At 44.8% G+C, this 13,280-nt stretch overlaps 1 protein-coding gene across 1 annotated transcript in view; it reads right to left on the reverse strand.

Annotated features, from left to right (window-relative positions):
• The window catches only part of LOC306932827 (cadherin-4-like), a gene marked incomplete at its 5' end in the record, with an annotated part of 93,788 nt that extends 81,626 nt beyond the window's left edge, over nucleotides 1-12,162 (reverse strand). Inside the window, 2 exons of the mRNA XM_079514766.1 lie at nucleotides 566-638; nucleotides 12,151-12,162. Coding sequence (XP_079370892.1) covers nucleotides 566-638; nucleotides 12,151-12,162 — 85 coding nt within the window. The remainder of the gene's footprint in view (nucleotides 1-565; nucleotides 639-12,150) is intronic.
• Nucleotides 12,163-13,280: the final 1,118 nt, after the last annotated feature.

The raw sequence follows: 13,280 nt of genomic DNA on the forward strand, positions 1-13,280 counted from the left end.
CCCATGCTCCTCTTGTTTCAACACAGCCGCCCTGACTCCACTTCATTCAATTTGGCCTTTTAACCTGCCTTTCTGCGGTTATTGGGTGGTGGTGGTGTGGTGGTGGGGGGGTCCCATTCAGGATCAATAGCATATAAAATTCAATGATGGATTTGATACGCACCGTATAGGTTAGCTCCCTCGACTCCTACTGCCCCCCCAATCCCATATCACTTACTGTAGGGCCCACACAATTGGGGGGCCTTGAAGAGAGATCCTAATACACTACAGTCTGACCGCACGGCTAAAAAGCGACATAACAAAGTGCTGCAGGAGTAAAATAGACCATGACGAGATGCCAGTGTGTGTGTGTGTGTGTGTGTGTGTGTGTGTGTGTGTGTGTGTGTGTGTGTGTGTGTGTGTGTGCGTGCGTGCGTGCGTGCGTGCGTGCGTGCGTGCGTGCGTGCGTGCGTGCGTGCGTGCGTGCGTGCGTGCGTGCGTGCGTGCGTGCGTGCGTGCGTGCGTGCGTGCGTGCGTGCGTGCGTGCGTGCGTGCGTGCGTGCTTGCGTGCGTGTGCAAACAACACCCAGGCGTCTCCTGCGTCCTGGGTGCGAGGAGGAAGAGGAGGTGGGGGTAAATGTGGGGTGATCTGAGGAGGGCTGGAGAGACAGAGGGAGGACGGCTGTCTAGTATTTCACTAGAGAGAGAGAGAGAGAGAGGAGAGAGAGAGAGAGAGAGAGAGAGAGAGAGACATGTTCTGCCGCTCTCAGCACTTTTCCAGCACGTCTGGACCTCACAGGATTTGGGTTTGTTTTCACACATTCAAATCTTTCTCACTCGCCCTCACTCTCTCTCCTCCCTTCCCTCCCTCCCCCAGCCGTCTGCTTGCTTCCTCTTTGGAACCACCAATACTCTGGTGGCATTTGGCCACTAGTCCCACTCCCAAGGTCAGTGTGTGTACTGTGTGTGTGTGTGTGCGTGTGCGCGCACAATATTATGAGTTTGGAGAACATAAAAGAAGAATGATTCAACAGTGACATAAAGAAACGGTAATGGACTTTGGATAGAGGTTCTATAGAAATGCAGTTATGCAGACCATTTGCTTTTGTCAACAAAACAAAAATTATTCAGCATTTTGGCTTTTTTCTTTGTCCAGAGAAATGCATTTGTCTTGGTTATGCAGCAAGTGTGCAGTGTTCAAATGACAAAATCATTTCCATGTTGTTTACACATGCTGCCGTAGAGGAAACAGACAACATTAAATTGTTTTCCCTGGCCGGCAGAGAAAATAGAGGCTGTAATTATGAAATTGAATTAACATATCATCACATTTTAGAAAAAATTGGGAGAGCAGAAACTAAAACCAAAAATAAAATCAACAAAAATACTTTTTGCTTTAAAACCATGGAATAAAAACGATCATCTGCTAGTATATGCAGTAGCATTCTTCCTGAAAAAATCAGGCTGTGGGACTGGGGGTGGACTGGACTACTGTAGCTTGAGGCCAAGCAATTAGTGCTTCCAAAGTTTTCCTCAGACAGGAGATGAATGGAAGTTCACGAGCAAATGGAAAAACGACTGAAAACAGAAGCAGAGTAAACCAGAGCCAGAGTACTGTACAAAGCAGTCTGTCCCATTAACACCTTGCTGACACAGAATGAAATGATACACTAGCTCATTCACACTTTCATTGTCTTTGGCTTGTGAAATGACATCTCTGTGTATCGATTTCTTTGCTGAAGACAAAACTCTACGACGGTGTACTTCAATTATTGGAAAACGCAACACCCACAGGAAGAGATGTCATTACAATTCTGCCAGCGTTGAAACTGTAATCACAAAGTGATACTGCAACGGTCATACTTGTTAGGTGAAATTAAACTTCAGCTTGAGATCCTGAATTATCGAGCTGTACTGTAGGCTGCAAAAGTGGGCTATGCCGAGAGGTAATCAATGGGCTTTAAGACTGTCGGGTAAACGTTTCCTCAGGCTTGTAGGCAATATAGGCATTAACAAAACAAATCCCTGAGCATGACTGCATGCCTGAGTGTTTTAAAATGAGATAAACCTTTATTGATCCCGGAGGGAAATTCAGGTGTCATATCAGCGACAGCAGTGAGAACGACACACAGGAGAGGTACAATTAAGATTAAGAGTCACGACCAAACCAAGACAGAATAAATAAAGCTGGCCCTAGACACCTGCACTGGATCTCTGAATGTACACAATGGATTAGAGTAGATTTGATTATGACTCTATGTCTGTCAGTCAGTCAGTCAGTCAGTCAGTCAGTCAGACAGACAGACAGACAGACAGACAGACAGACAGACAGACAGACAGACAGACAGACAGACAATACACTGGTAAAAACATAAACTCCCTCTGCAGATATTGTTAACCTGTCAGGTAACGCACGAGCGCACGCACATATGTGCATGAATGGCTGCGTGTGCACTCGTGGCTGCAGTATTCAAATGCATAAGACTGTGTGTGTGTGTGTGTGTGTGTGTGTGTGTGTGTGTGTGTGTGTGTGTGTGTGTGTGTGTGTGTGTGTGTGTGTGTGTGTGTGTGTGTGTGTGTGTGTGTGTGTGTGTGTGTGTGTTTGTGTGCGTGTGCGTGTGTGTGTGTGTGTGTGGACCACTAACACTAATGTGCAAAGAGAAAAACATAAATGAGCGAGCTAGCAGGTTGCTCTGACAAGTCCTGTTAATGAGAACATCCTCTAGAGCCTTTTGGACTGTCAAGAGAATCCAGAGGCCACGATCATCTGTTCAGCTTGGAATACGCTGTTGGAAGGAGAGAAAGTTGCACAGTAGCAGAATGCCTGCACAATTAGACCATACCATCTGCACACAAAGTGCTAATCTGTAGCTGGCCTTCAAACAGAGAGAGAGAGAGAGAGAGAGAGAGAGAGAGAGAGAGAGAGAGAGAGAGAGAGAGAGAGAGAGAGAGAGAGAGAGAGAGAGCGTATAGGGGAAAGACGATCAATATCGGGATGCAGTGTGTAACAAAGACCAAGAAACATCCTCGTGCACGCTCCCATAGCACGTGCCATGCATGTGCTTCCCCTGCAGACACTTAACGGGAGCGAGCGCTGCTACATAATCAGTGATCATGGCGACCGTGTAAAGGCCTATTCATAGTCTGGATTTTCGGTGGTGAGGTGACCACCGGAGCTGAAATAACGTTGAGCGGTGGTGAGTAAAAACAGAGAGAAGGGCTGGAGCGGTGGCGGTGGTTTGCTCTTCACCGTGGCTCGTGACGTCATGTTGTAGTTCGGTGGTCACCCCACCACCGAAAATCCAGACTATGTATGAGCCTTAAGAGAACGTTTATTTTACCTCGACGAACTCTACACCATTTCATATTGCTTTTGTACCATTCCTTTGCCTAAGTGTGTTTTGTGTAATCCCTGTTGTTATTGCAGATATATTCTGCTTTGTGTGACTTTGAGTCATTGTTTGATGTGCCGATCTACCTCTGTTGACTGATGCTGTTTAGGTAGATTTTTGGGATGGACGGTCATCATATCGGTATCAAAATATATCGGTTTTAGCCGATCCTTTTATAATAATGATGTTGTTGAGGAAAACTTTCGCACACCTAGAGTAGATGCTTAGAAGCAGGTGCATATAAAGCAAGTCTACATCAATGGCAGTCGGCTGAAATAGGTCATCGGTGACCATAACATTGCCTATACTTATGATCCTCTTGTACCGAGCATATCAACAGTGTGCAGACGTTTTCTAGTTTATTAATAATAACTATTATGATGAAAAATAAAATTAAAAATCACACCTGTGTGTAGTGAGGGTCTGTTTGATTTCTCAGATTCTACACTGATTGGCTAAGATTGCCTTCCAAAGTCTTCAGGAGTGGCCCGTTTTGTACAAAATGCTGCACAAGTCCTGCTCATCCAGAATTCTATCCTCAGAGATGCTATGAGTGATCTGGCTCTGCATTTCCTCAACAAAATGAAGAAAATTGTTGCAAAAAACAAACAAACATGTTTATATCACTCCTAAACATTTTGCCAAACATCACACACACTCCTATCCTCCTGGTGGAGACCTGTGCCCAGAAGGGCACTTTTTCTAGTTTATATTATTATTATTATTATTATTATTATTAATAGGGTAATGGCGGTTTTATGGTGTTATTTAGCACAAACCAAATCCGGTAAACCACTGTTGTAATGAGATGTATAGAGCAGCTGTGGGAGTATACAGCAGCTGCATTTCTCTCAGTGCAGTGACATTCTGTGATTATTTGCCATAATCATATTACAAAATGTATCATTTTCGGAAAATACAACGAGACTTATTGGCATTGAGGAGGTGCGTCAGCTAGGTCAGGAGGTAACAGGGGGTGCACGGCCAAAAAGGTTTGGGGACCACTGGATTAGGTGATGTAATGATGTAAAACAAACGGTGTCAAAAGAAACATTAAATTCTGTTTATTGTTAATGGGATTTAATGTTTGTGTTAGGGACAACACAAACATTAATTTCATTGTCAATGGCATTTTTAAAACAAACATTGAACTAAAAACAAACATTAAACCTGTATACTTTATAGGAGGGGCTAGCTATGTTAGTGTGCGACGTCCTCGTGATCGATGCCTGTGTGTTGGTTCCCAGAGCACCAGTTTGCTGGCTGGCAGTTCTTAATGCCTTTGGCAGTGTCCTGCTATTGTCTCATTCTCCTGGCTGCTATTTTCTGGCTCACCCTTGGTATTCCCTCATACAGAGTCTTGTTAGTAACATGTACAGTCTTGCTGATAAGTACTGCACGCCGCATTCTGGTGTAGCACCCGTCAAAGGACTTCTGCAGGGTTGGCTTCAGGGTCCAGCATTCACTGCCGTATATAGGACAACAGACTCCACTGTTGCGTAGAAGAAGCTGAGTTGAGTTGAGTTGACAATAGTCACTGTAATGTATATACACCTTTATGAAATTTCTGAATCTGCATGTGTATGATAGTTGATACCTTACTGTTGTCTTTTACTTGTATCGATTGCATTTGATGTATATGGCCTGTATATTGTTATGACCTGGCTCTTGGGCCATAACAAAGGAGGAAGACACACGGCTGTTTAAAAGTGCACAAACCAATATTTATTTACCATATAAACAAACATATGAATCAAACAATATTAACGTCCTAAGGTGGGGTGTGGTAATCAGTAGTGTAAGTGAGTGGATGTGTGGTGAGTGTAGCGTGGGGTGTTGAATGGCACAAACAAGTGCTGCTGCTCTCATGGAAGGAGAGAGAGAGAGAGTGAGGCCAGCCAACTCCCAGCCCTTTATAGAGCACACTGGGAGTACTGGCCAGGTGCTCCCAATGCACTGATTGGCAATTCCTCAGGACCTGTGGGAAGCAAAGACCTAGGCCTACAGGAATACACAGGCCCTAGTAGGCCAACTACAGGGGCTGTGACAATATTCTGATTTGTTTCAGAAACCACACACATACTGTATATCTGTAGGCTGTGCTTATTGGTCACCGGTAAATGGTTGAACTCCAACATTGCATCATCCTTGTGTTCTGACTGACAACCCAGAGTGAGTGCAATCTTTAATAACCATATATGCCTATCCTTACATCAACAGAGAGGTCAGAGGTCACAGTGATGGTGCTCTAAAGGCCTATTCATAGTCAAGTTTTAGTTGCTAAGTTGACCACCGTGGTGGTTGAGAAAACTACAATGACGTCACGCTGTGGTGATGAGCGACTCACTGCTCACCTGAACACATCTCTCTGTTTTTACTAACCACCCTTTCTGTGGTCAACTTATCACCTAAAACTGGAATAGAAAAAAAATAGGCCTTAAGAAGGGACAGTATGGATGTTGAGAGGAAGAAAGACAACCCGCAACACTCCAAAGAGTATTCTTATAGGTGCATCCTCCAGGAAAATATATGTTTTAGAGCTGTATTGCAAAGAAGATAAGCTCTTCAGATTGTACCAAATACTGTAGCGTATCAGAGAAAGTGGAACATCTGTGTGTTTTATTTTGTATGTTTACGTGCTTTGTAGACCTATGCCTTTGATCCCATTGCACCATACTGTACATGCACTTGCCAGTGTCTGTGTGTGCGAGCACGCTCCCATATCGTCCAGTTGCCAATTTGGCTGTAGTCAAGTCACCTACACCTGGCTTAGTGATGCAAAGCCAAATGGCTACACATGAGAAATGAAAATTGCAAAACCGAGGCTTAGGGATGCACAAGACACTTGGCTGTGTAGCATTACCATGATTCATCTTCGCAAAACTCCAAAAGCTCCAGATAATCGCTTTAGCTAATCCTCATATGCATTGAGCAAACAGCCATGGAGAGAGTGATGCCTATGCCTGAGGAGGGGGCGGAACTAGGTGATGGTGCGTGGTGGTGCAGGTACAGGTGCAGGTGGTGGTGGTGCATGGTGTGTGTGTGTGTGTGTGTGTGTGTGTGTGTGTGTGTGTGTGTGTGCGTGCGTGCGTGCGTGCGTGCGTGCGTGCGTGCGTGCGTGCGTGCGTGCGTGCGTGCGTGCGTGTAGACTTAGGATGTACCCTGTGGTGAGGTCATGTAAAGATTGTGAATAATAATCAGGCACAAACACAGAAAGAATAGTCTGAAGCCATTCAAAGTTGTGTAAAACATAGCCATGGAGAAGTGCACAGAGAAAACAAAGTAATGACTTAAAGCGAGGAGAGTGATAACAGAATGTAGTGTTTGAGGAGAGCTCTCTCAGCCTGTAGCTATAGTGCATTAGGCACAGATCAGGCACCACCACTGAGGCTGGCCATTAACAGCTCCCACACTGTTAATGTGGCGTGCATTACAACCGCACAATGACTTATGATTTCCATTAAAGAGCAAATGACTCACTTCACAGCTGGAAGTAAAGGGCTACATTGCCACCACTGTTCCATGTCCTTTCTTATTTGTGCCCATGCAACGCTCCACTGCCATTCCTGTCTCAAACTCCCCAAAGGATTTGTCTCTTGGCGTGCATGTGGAATTATACCCTCTTGGCATGCACATTAATGACACTGTAGGCAATCACATTAGGAACAGCCATGAGCTGTGCATCAAGGTCATTACAGGATCTGCTAAATGAAACAACACCCCGGTTTTCCAGTTTGTCTTCATTCTCACTCTCGGCCATACCACAATTTTGGCCGTGTTATTCATGACATGTCACACTGTGCGATGGGGAAAAAAAGGGTAAAACAACTGAGTGAGTTGAATTGAGTCAACCTGTGACATCATACGTACGACAAGACCAATGTCAGCCTATTGATTGATTGATTGAGTTCTTTATTGACAAATCACAAGTTGTCCCCATGGAGCGGCGAGCGCACACACAGACGCATATGCACACACAGACGCATATGCACACACGCACACACGCACGCGCACACACACACACACACACACACACACACACACACACACACACACACACACACACACACACACACACACACACACACACACACACACACACACACACACACTTTCTTTGGAAAACTGTGTGGTTAACACAACATAAATTAGCATAGGAGGCGGGGCTAAGTAGCTCAGATGAAGGACAAGGACTCTCAAATTAATCCAGTGATGTGACTCACCAACGGACTGGTGACATGCGGAAACAGCGGTCGGAAATGTGGTCAAACATGCGCTGCTCCCGTGCTTGCGGTTAGGGTATAGGTTAGGGTTTGAGGTAGGATGTCGGTCTAATGACAGTCGGACCAATACTATGTCTAAACTAAAGCCTGTACACACAGTCACAGTCACAGGCTGATTTCTCGTAATTAAATAAAAAATAAATAGGGACCAAGAATATTCCCCTGTGGGACACCACAGAGGTTGATGTGATTTTGTTTCAACCACAGTGGGTATGGTCTTACCCACTGTAGTATACAAACTTACCAAGGTTAAACATGCTGCATGGGAGAATGTTTAACCTTCTAAAACAAAAAACAAAAGGAGGAAAATATGGATATATTTATTCTAATTAGCAGCCTATTAAAGACATGAACATAGTGGTGATTTTCATTGTCCTTTTACCAGCCTTGGAAAACAATAATATATATATATTGGTAGATGAAGAGCTCTCTATTCCTATTGCAGCCTCTCCCTCGCTCTCTGCGCGACTCTCTCGCCCACACATTCTATCTCTTCCTCTGGGGGCCAGTGGGCTAGCTGTGAAATGAATGAGAGAAGAGGCGTGGGCAGACAGTAACGCTAAGATAATGACGACGTTTTGTCAGTCCTCGCCTCGAGCGGTGTCTCTTGGCACATGAAAGACGAGGTGGATAGCAGGGTGCCGTGCTAGGAGTGAGGCGATGCGGTTGCAAGCATACAGGGCTGAACATAATGCGTGCGTGGAGACTGCGGGTGTCCACAAAGAAAGAAAGAATCCAGTATGGCGCAGTTTGATTTGGTCGTTTAATCCACACAAAGACAAGCCCTCAGACCATGTCAATGAAATGCGGTCCTCCACGGGCACATACCAAGGGTCACAGACAAAGTCAGAGAGAGAAGGATGAGGCTGGCAGGGCGCTGCGTATGAGGCACGCGGAACTAGTGGCAAGCAAACTGACACTGTGAACCCAGGGCAAAGCCAGGGAGGCAAGAAAGGCACCACCTACGTAGATGCACTGCGGTGCGACAGTTTAGCTAACACTGTAGAGCTCAAGACCCTGATGCTAGATACAAAGGAGTGTGTGGAGGGCGGGCAGTGACCCGGGTGTCCCAAATTGGTATTGGTTAGACCGCCGCGCGCACATGCAGGCAGTGAGAAAACTGTGAGCAATTATGGAGACAAGGAAAGTTTCCCTCAAATAAGACGTAATGAGAAATACTACCCTCCCAGTGTTTTCTGTCTTCTGCTATCGTTTCATGACCCAGTGAGTCAGCCCAGTGACCTCCACCTCTGCACCGCATCCCTATTTTGCTAACAGTAACTAGAAGAGCCGTGAAAGATATTCCTCTGTGCTTTGCTGCATTTCTCACTACAGAAAGACGCTAACGTCACAGTAACGGTAGTGATACTAATTACCACCGCCGTTCTACATCAGACAAACAAACAAACAAATAAACAAATGGCAAACATTAAAACTCTACTCTCTGGGTAGCAATGAGCCTCATTTATTTTGAGTCGTACTGGAATATTATTTGTGACTGAGCGTGCCCTTGCTGTGCATCAGACACCCGACAGATGCTTAGTTACGACTAAGCCGCTAAAGATGATAATGGTTGTGCAAGGAGCGAGAAGGGGGATGGGGACAAAAATCATAAAGTGCAACGCTTTGAAAACAAATAATTAGATCTGTGACAACAGAGCACAATAAGTGTGTCAGCAGGGAGGGAAGTGCCTGCATAGCCTGAGACAGCAGCACAGTGCACTCTTCTTAGCAAATCTCTCATACATTAAATTCAATGACTGAATTGTCCACACAAACGCCCAGTACAACTGATGATGCTGGGATGAAGAAAAGAGAAAGTTTATTTTTCACAATTTCAATGAATAATAAGGGCAACTGCTATACAGAAAGTAATAATAATACAATTACTGGTGTACAATTGGAAAAAGAAAAAAAAGAAAGAAAAAACCTGTCTGAGCCGCCTGTTATAGCCTATTGCGTACTGAAACACAACAGGCCAGAGATGAAAGTCTTGTCAGTGCTTCATTCGTCCACTAATTAGGATGCTGGCTGTATACTTTATACACTCTCTGCAGTCTGTCTGAGTCATTGAGGTCACAGAGGTCAGTGGATAGAGTCATTATTAGTTCTATTACACTTTCCCTCTTGACTCGACAACTGAACCTGACTGAACCCCATTGGTCATTCATAGATAGATAGATAGAGTTTTTATTAAAGTGTCCTACATCATACGATGCCCAGCCCGCACGGGCTTACAAGACACTCACAAAATTGTACATATATAATGATACATATACACAAATAGACAGTTACTCATGGATACATCGTTCTCCAACGTAACCTTGCCCATGCCTTCTTCAGCTAGGAACCCCTGTCTGACCTCATGATTTTGTTAAGTGGATTCAGTAAACCCTCTCCCAACTGCTGTGACATGTGACCCATGGTCACACACACACACACACACACACAATATTTTGCAATATTTTACACTTGAGACAAGGCCGTTGTCGGCCTTGTGAGCTCGCTCTCATTTGATTTATAAACGACAGGTCTACTCTATACAACACACTCGGGATCATATAGCAAACCAAGTGGGTCAATTACAAAAAAAAATAAAAATAAATCCAATACACATTACCGCAAAATAAAGTACCAGCACTTGATCATGCACGCATCAGGTCAGGAGAGTGACTGCATGACATTGACATGTGATAAGGCTGGGTTCCCAACTGCTGCATGCACACACCAATAGCCAATGTTAGCTCTGCTCAAGCGAGGACATGTGTGCGGAAGGGTGCTCTCTATCAGACCCCGCACTGACTGCAGTGGCAGTTGGCACCAGGCTGACCGGCTATGCCTTTCTTTCTTTTTCTCTCTCTCTCTCTCTCTCTCTCTCTCTCTCTCTGCATTCTCCGGCAGCGGCCTCTGGTTTCTGGTTTAAGGACGTCAGTGTTTTGTACCATACAATTGTAAGTACAGAACAAAGAATGTTTGCTTTCGCCATTTTTGTAGGTTAGGGTCAGGGGTAGGGTGTCAGCATGGCTGGTTAAAACTCACCCTTGGCTCCCGACATGCGTTACTGGTTAAAAATCACTGTGGCCTCCCTGTGAGGTTAGGGTTAGAGTTAGGGTTTGGGTGTCGGACTTATGCGGAAACCCTGCCGTGGCTTTTGGAAAATGCACTCGCCCTCTCTCCACTCGTTTGTCCCATTGATGATCCCATTGGTCTTGATGATAGCAGGACAAGGAAGGGCGAAGAACAACGATGGGAAGCAATTAAAAGGAGCGTTGAGAGGTGAGGAAGGTTTACCAAATGATTAATGTCGGCCAGCACTCAATACAATGTGTGGAGCTACGAGTAACATAGAGAGCACAGCGTTCTCCTTTAGGACTGGGAGATAAATGTATAAAAATTACGATGATGGCATTTAAAATAATGACATAATGCAATTGATCCCTGATCCCTCTCTCTCATTCTAAAAGACCAGGGGTCCTTAAAGTTTCAAAAAGGTTTTTTTTCCTCGTTTTTTTTGCACAGCCTAAAATTCCGACCTCCCATAACTCCGAACTAACACTATACCAAACCCTAACCCTAACCTCCGTCTTAACTGGCCACGTAGGTCGCTAACACTAACCTCCGTCTTAACTGGCCACGTAGGTAGCTAGCACTAACCTCAGTCTTAACCGGCCACGCCTCAGTTTTAACCGGCCATGCAGGTCGTTAACTAACCTCAGTCTTAACTGGCCACATAGGTCAGACTAACAGCAGGTCGGACTAAAGGGCAGTCCCTAAAATGAAACTGTATCTGAACTACTGAACTGCTCTGTTCGGCCTGACGTTGCAAAGATAAATTAGCGTAGCATCAATTACTTCCCCCACATCCTAGTACTATAGAGGGTATGCTCATAAAGTGATTGGAAAATCGAGTGTATGGGCTGTCAAGGCCAGAAAGTCGTTTTTTGCCACTCAGTAGGCGTTACTTCCGGGTATGATGATGATGTCACACGCATACCCTCAATTATCACTCTCATCTTTTTATTTTTTCCTTTTGTCTTTTTCAGTGTCTTGTATAAAAAAGAGAGAAAAGATAGTGTTAATGATAATGTGTGTAGATGCATTGTCAATAAATAAATATTTAAAAAATGTTTTTTTTACGTGCTATGTAATTAAATGCAAATATAAAGTAACAGTGTCAGGTTGCAGCTATTTGATGTACTGTAATGGTGATCTCTAACACTTTTCAAAAGATAGCAAGATTGTGATGGCTGCTGACAGCACTTTAACAGATTTAATTAAATTTGAAAGCACTGTTGTTGAACAGCCCAGTCTAAAGTAAGTCTCCCAATGACATTAAGTTGTTTTTACATAACATTTTAGCATGTTCAAACTTAATTGTATAAAGTATAACAGGCTTTAGTGTGTTCATTCGTGTTTTTTGTATGATGCTAATTTTCTTATCGCAGTAGTCTGGATCGAATGGATAGATAATGAGCATGTGCTGTACTGTGTGTTACCTGAGCCGCCATCGCAGCCACACACACGTGCCGCACATGCGTGGCACGTGTGTGTGGCCACGCATGCACGCATGCATGCGCGTCCACACACACACACACACACACACACACACACACACACACACACACACACACACACACACACACACACACACACACACACACACACACACACACACACACACACACACACACACACACACACACACACAATAAGCCGTTTTCATACAATCTGTCCATTCAGTTGCCTCACAGTCTGACAAACACTTGTTTATGCCGCTATAAAATGGTGAGTTTTTGTCTGGAGGAGACTATAGAGGAGAGGAGGCGAGGAGAGGAGAGGAGAGGAGAGGAGACTATAGAGGAGAGGAGGAGAGGAGAGAGACTATAGAGGAGAGGAGGCGAGGAGAGAGACTATAGAGGAGAGGAGGAGAGGAGAGAGACTATAGAGGAGAGGAGGCGAGGCCGTATTGATAACAGGCAACTGGGTTCATGTTCATGATGTTTCTCTGTGAGCTCAGAGGAGACAAATACAATAGCCTTTGACTATGAGAGTGCCGGATAGGAGTTTGTTGGCAGCAGAAAAGGATTAGTCTTTGCCTCAATTACCAGATGTAGATGTAGTGATTTGTTGTCTGTTGCAGGAGACGTGCTGCTGCTATTTGGCTGTGGCTATATGTGCCTAATGAGGCCCTAGGGACCTCCCTCCTCAGGACTTCACTGACCAGATGAAAGAGCTAGTCACTGTTGGAACACAACCAACACCTCGCCCTGCTTCTATCCTCTCTCCCCTAAACCCCATTGGCTTTACAACTGACTTTTACACAATCATCAAAGTTACGATGCCCCCCTGCACACTCCCATGACGGAATGTGAATCATTCTCTATCTCCTCAACCTACAGTAATAACAGCACAGAACCTAGATAATTGTGTACAAAATACAACAAGCATAACTGATATCTGCTGGGTCGAAGCGGCCATTCTAATGGTGACTTTTCCCAGGTCAAGCTGGGGCCACGCTGATAATTAGGGCCGGCCCTAGGCAGCACCAGTGGCTAAAATTATAGCGCAGTGACAGAACAAACAGTTGGCAAAATTGCAACTTCACATGTTCAGTTGTTCATAAAAC

Source organism: Electrona antarctica (assembly GCF_951216825.1).
Source record: "Electrona antarctica genome assembly, chromosome: 2".
In the NCBI taxonomy this organism is placed as follows: domain Eukaryota; kingdom Metazoa; phylum Chordata; class Actinopteri; order Myctophiformes; family Myctophidae; genus Electrona; species Electrona antarctica.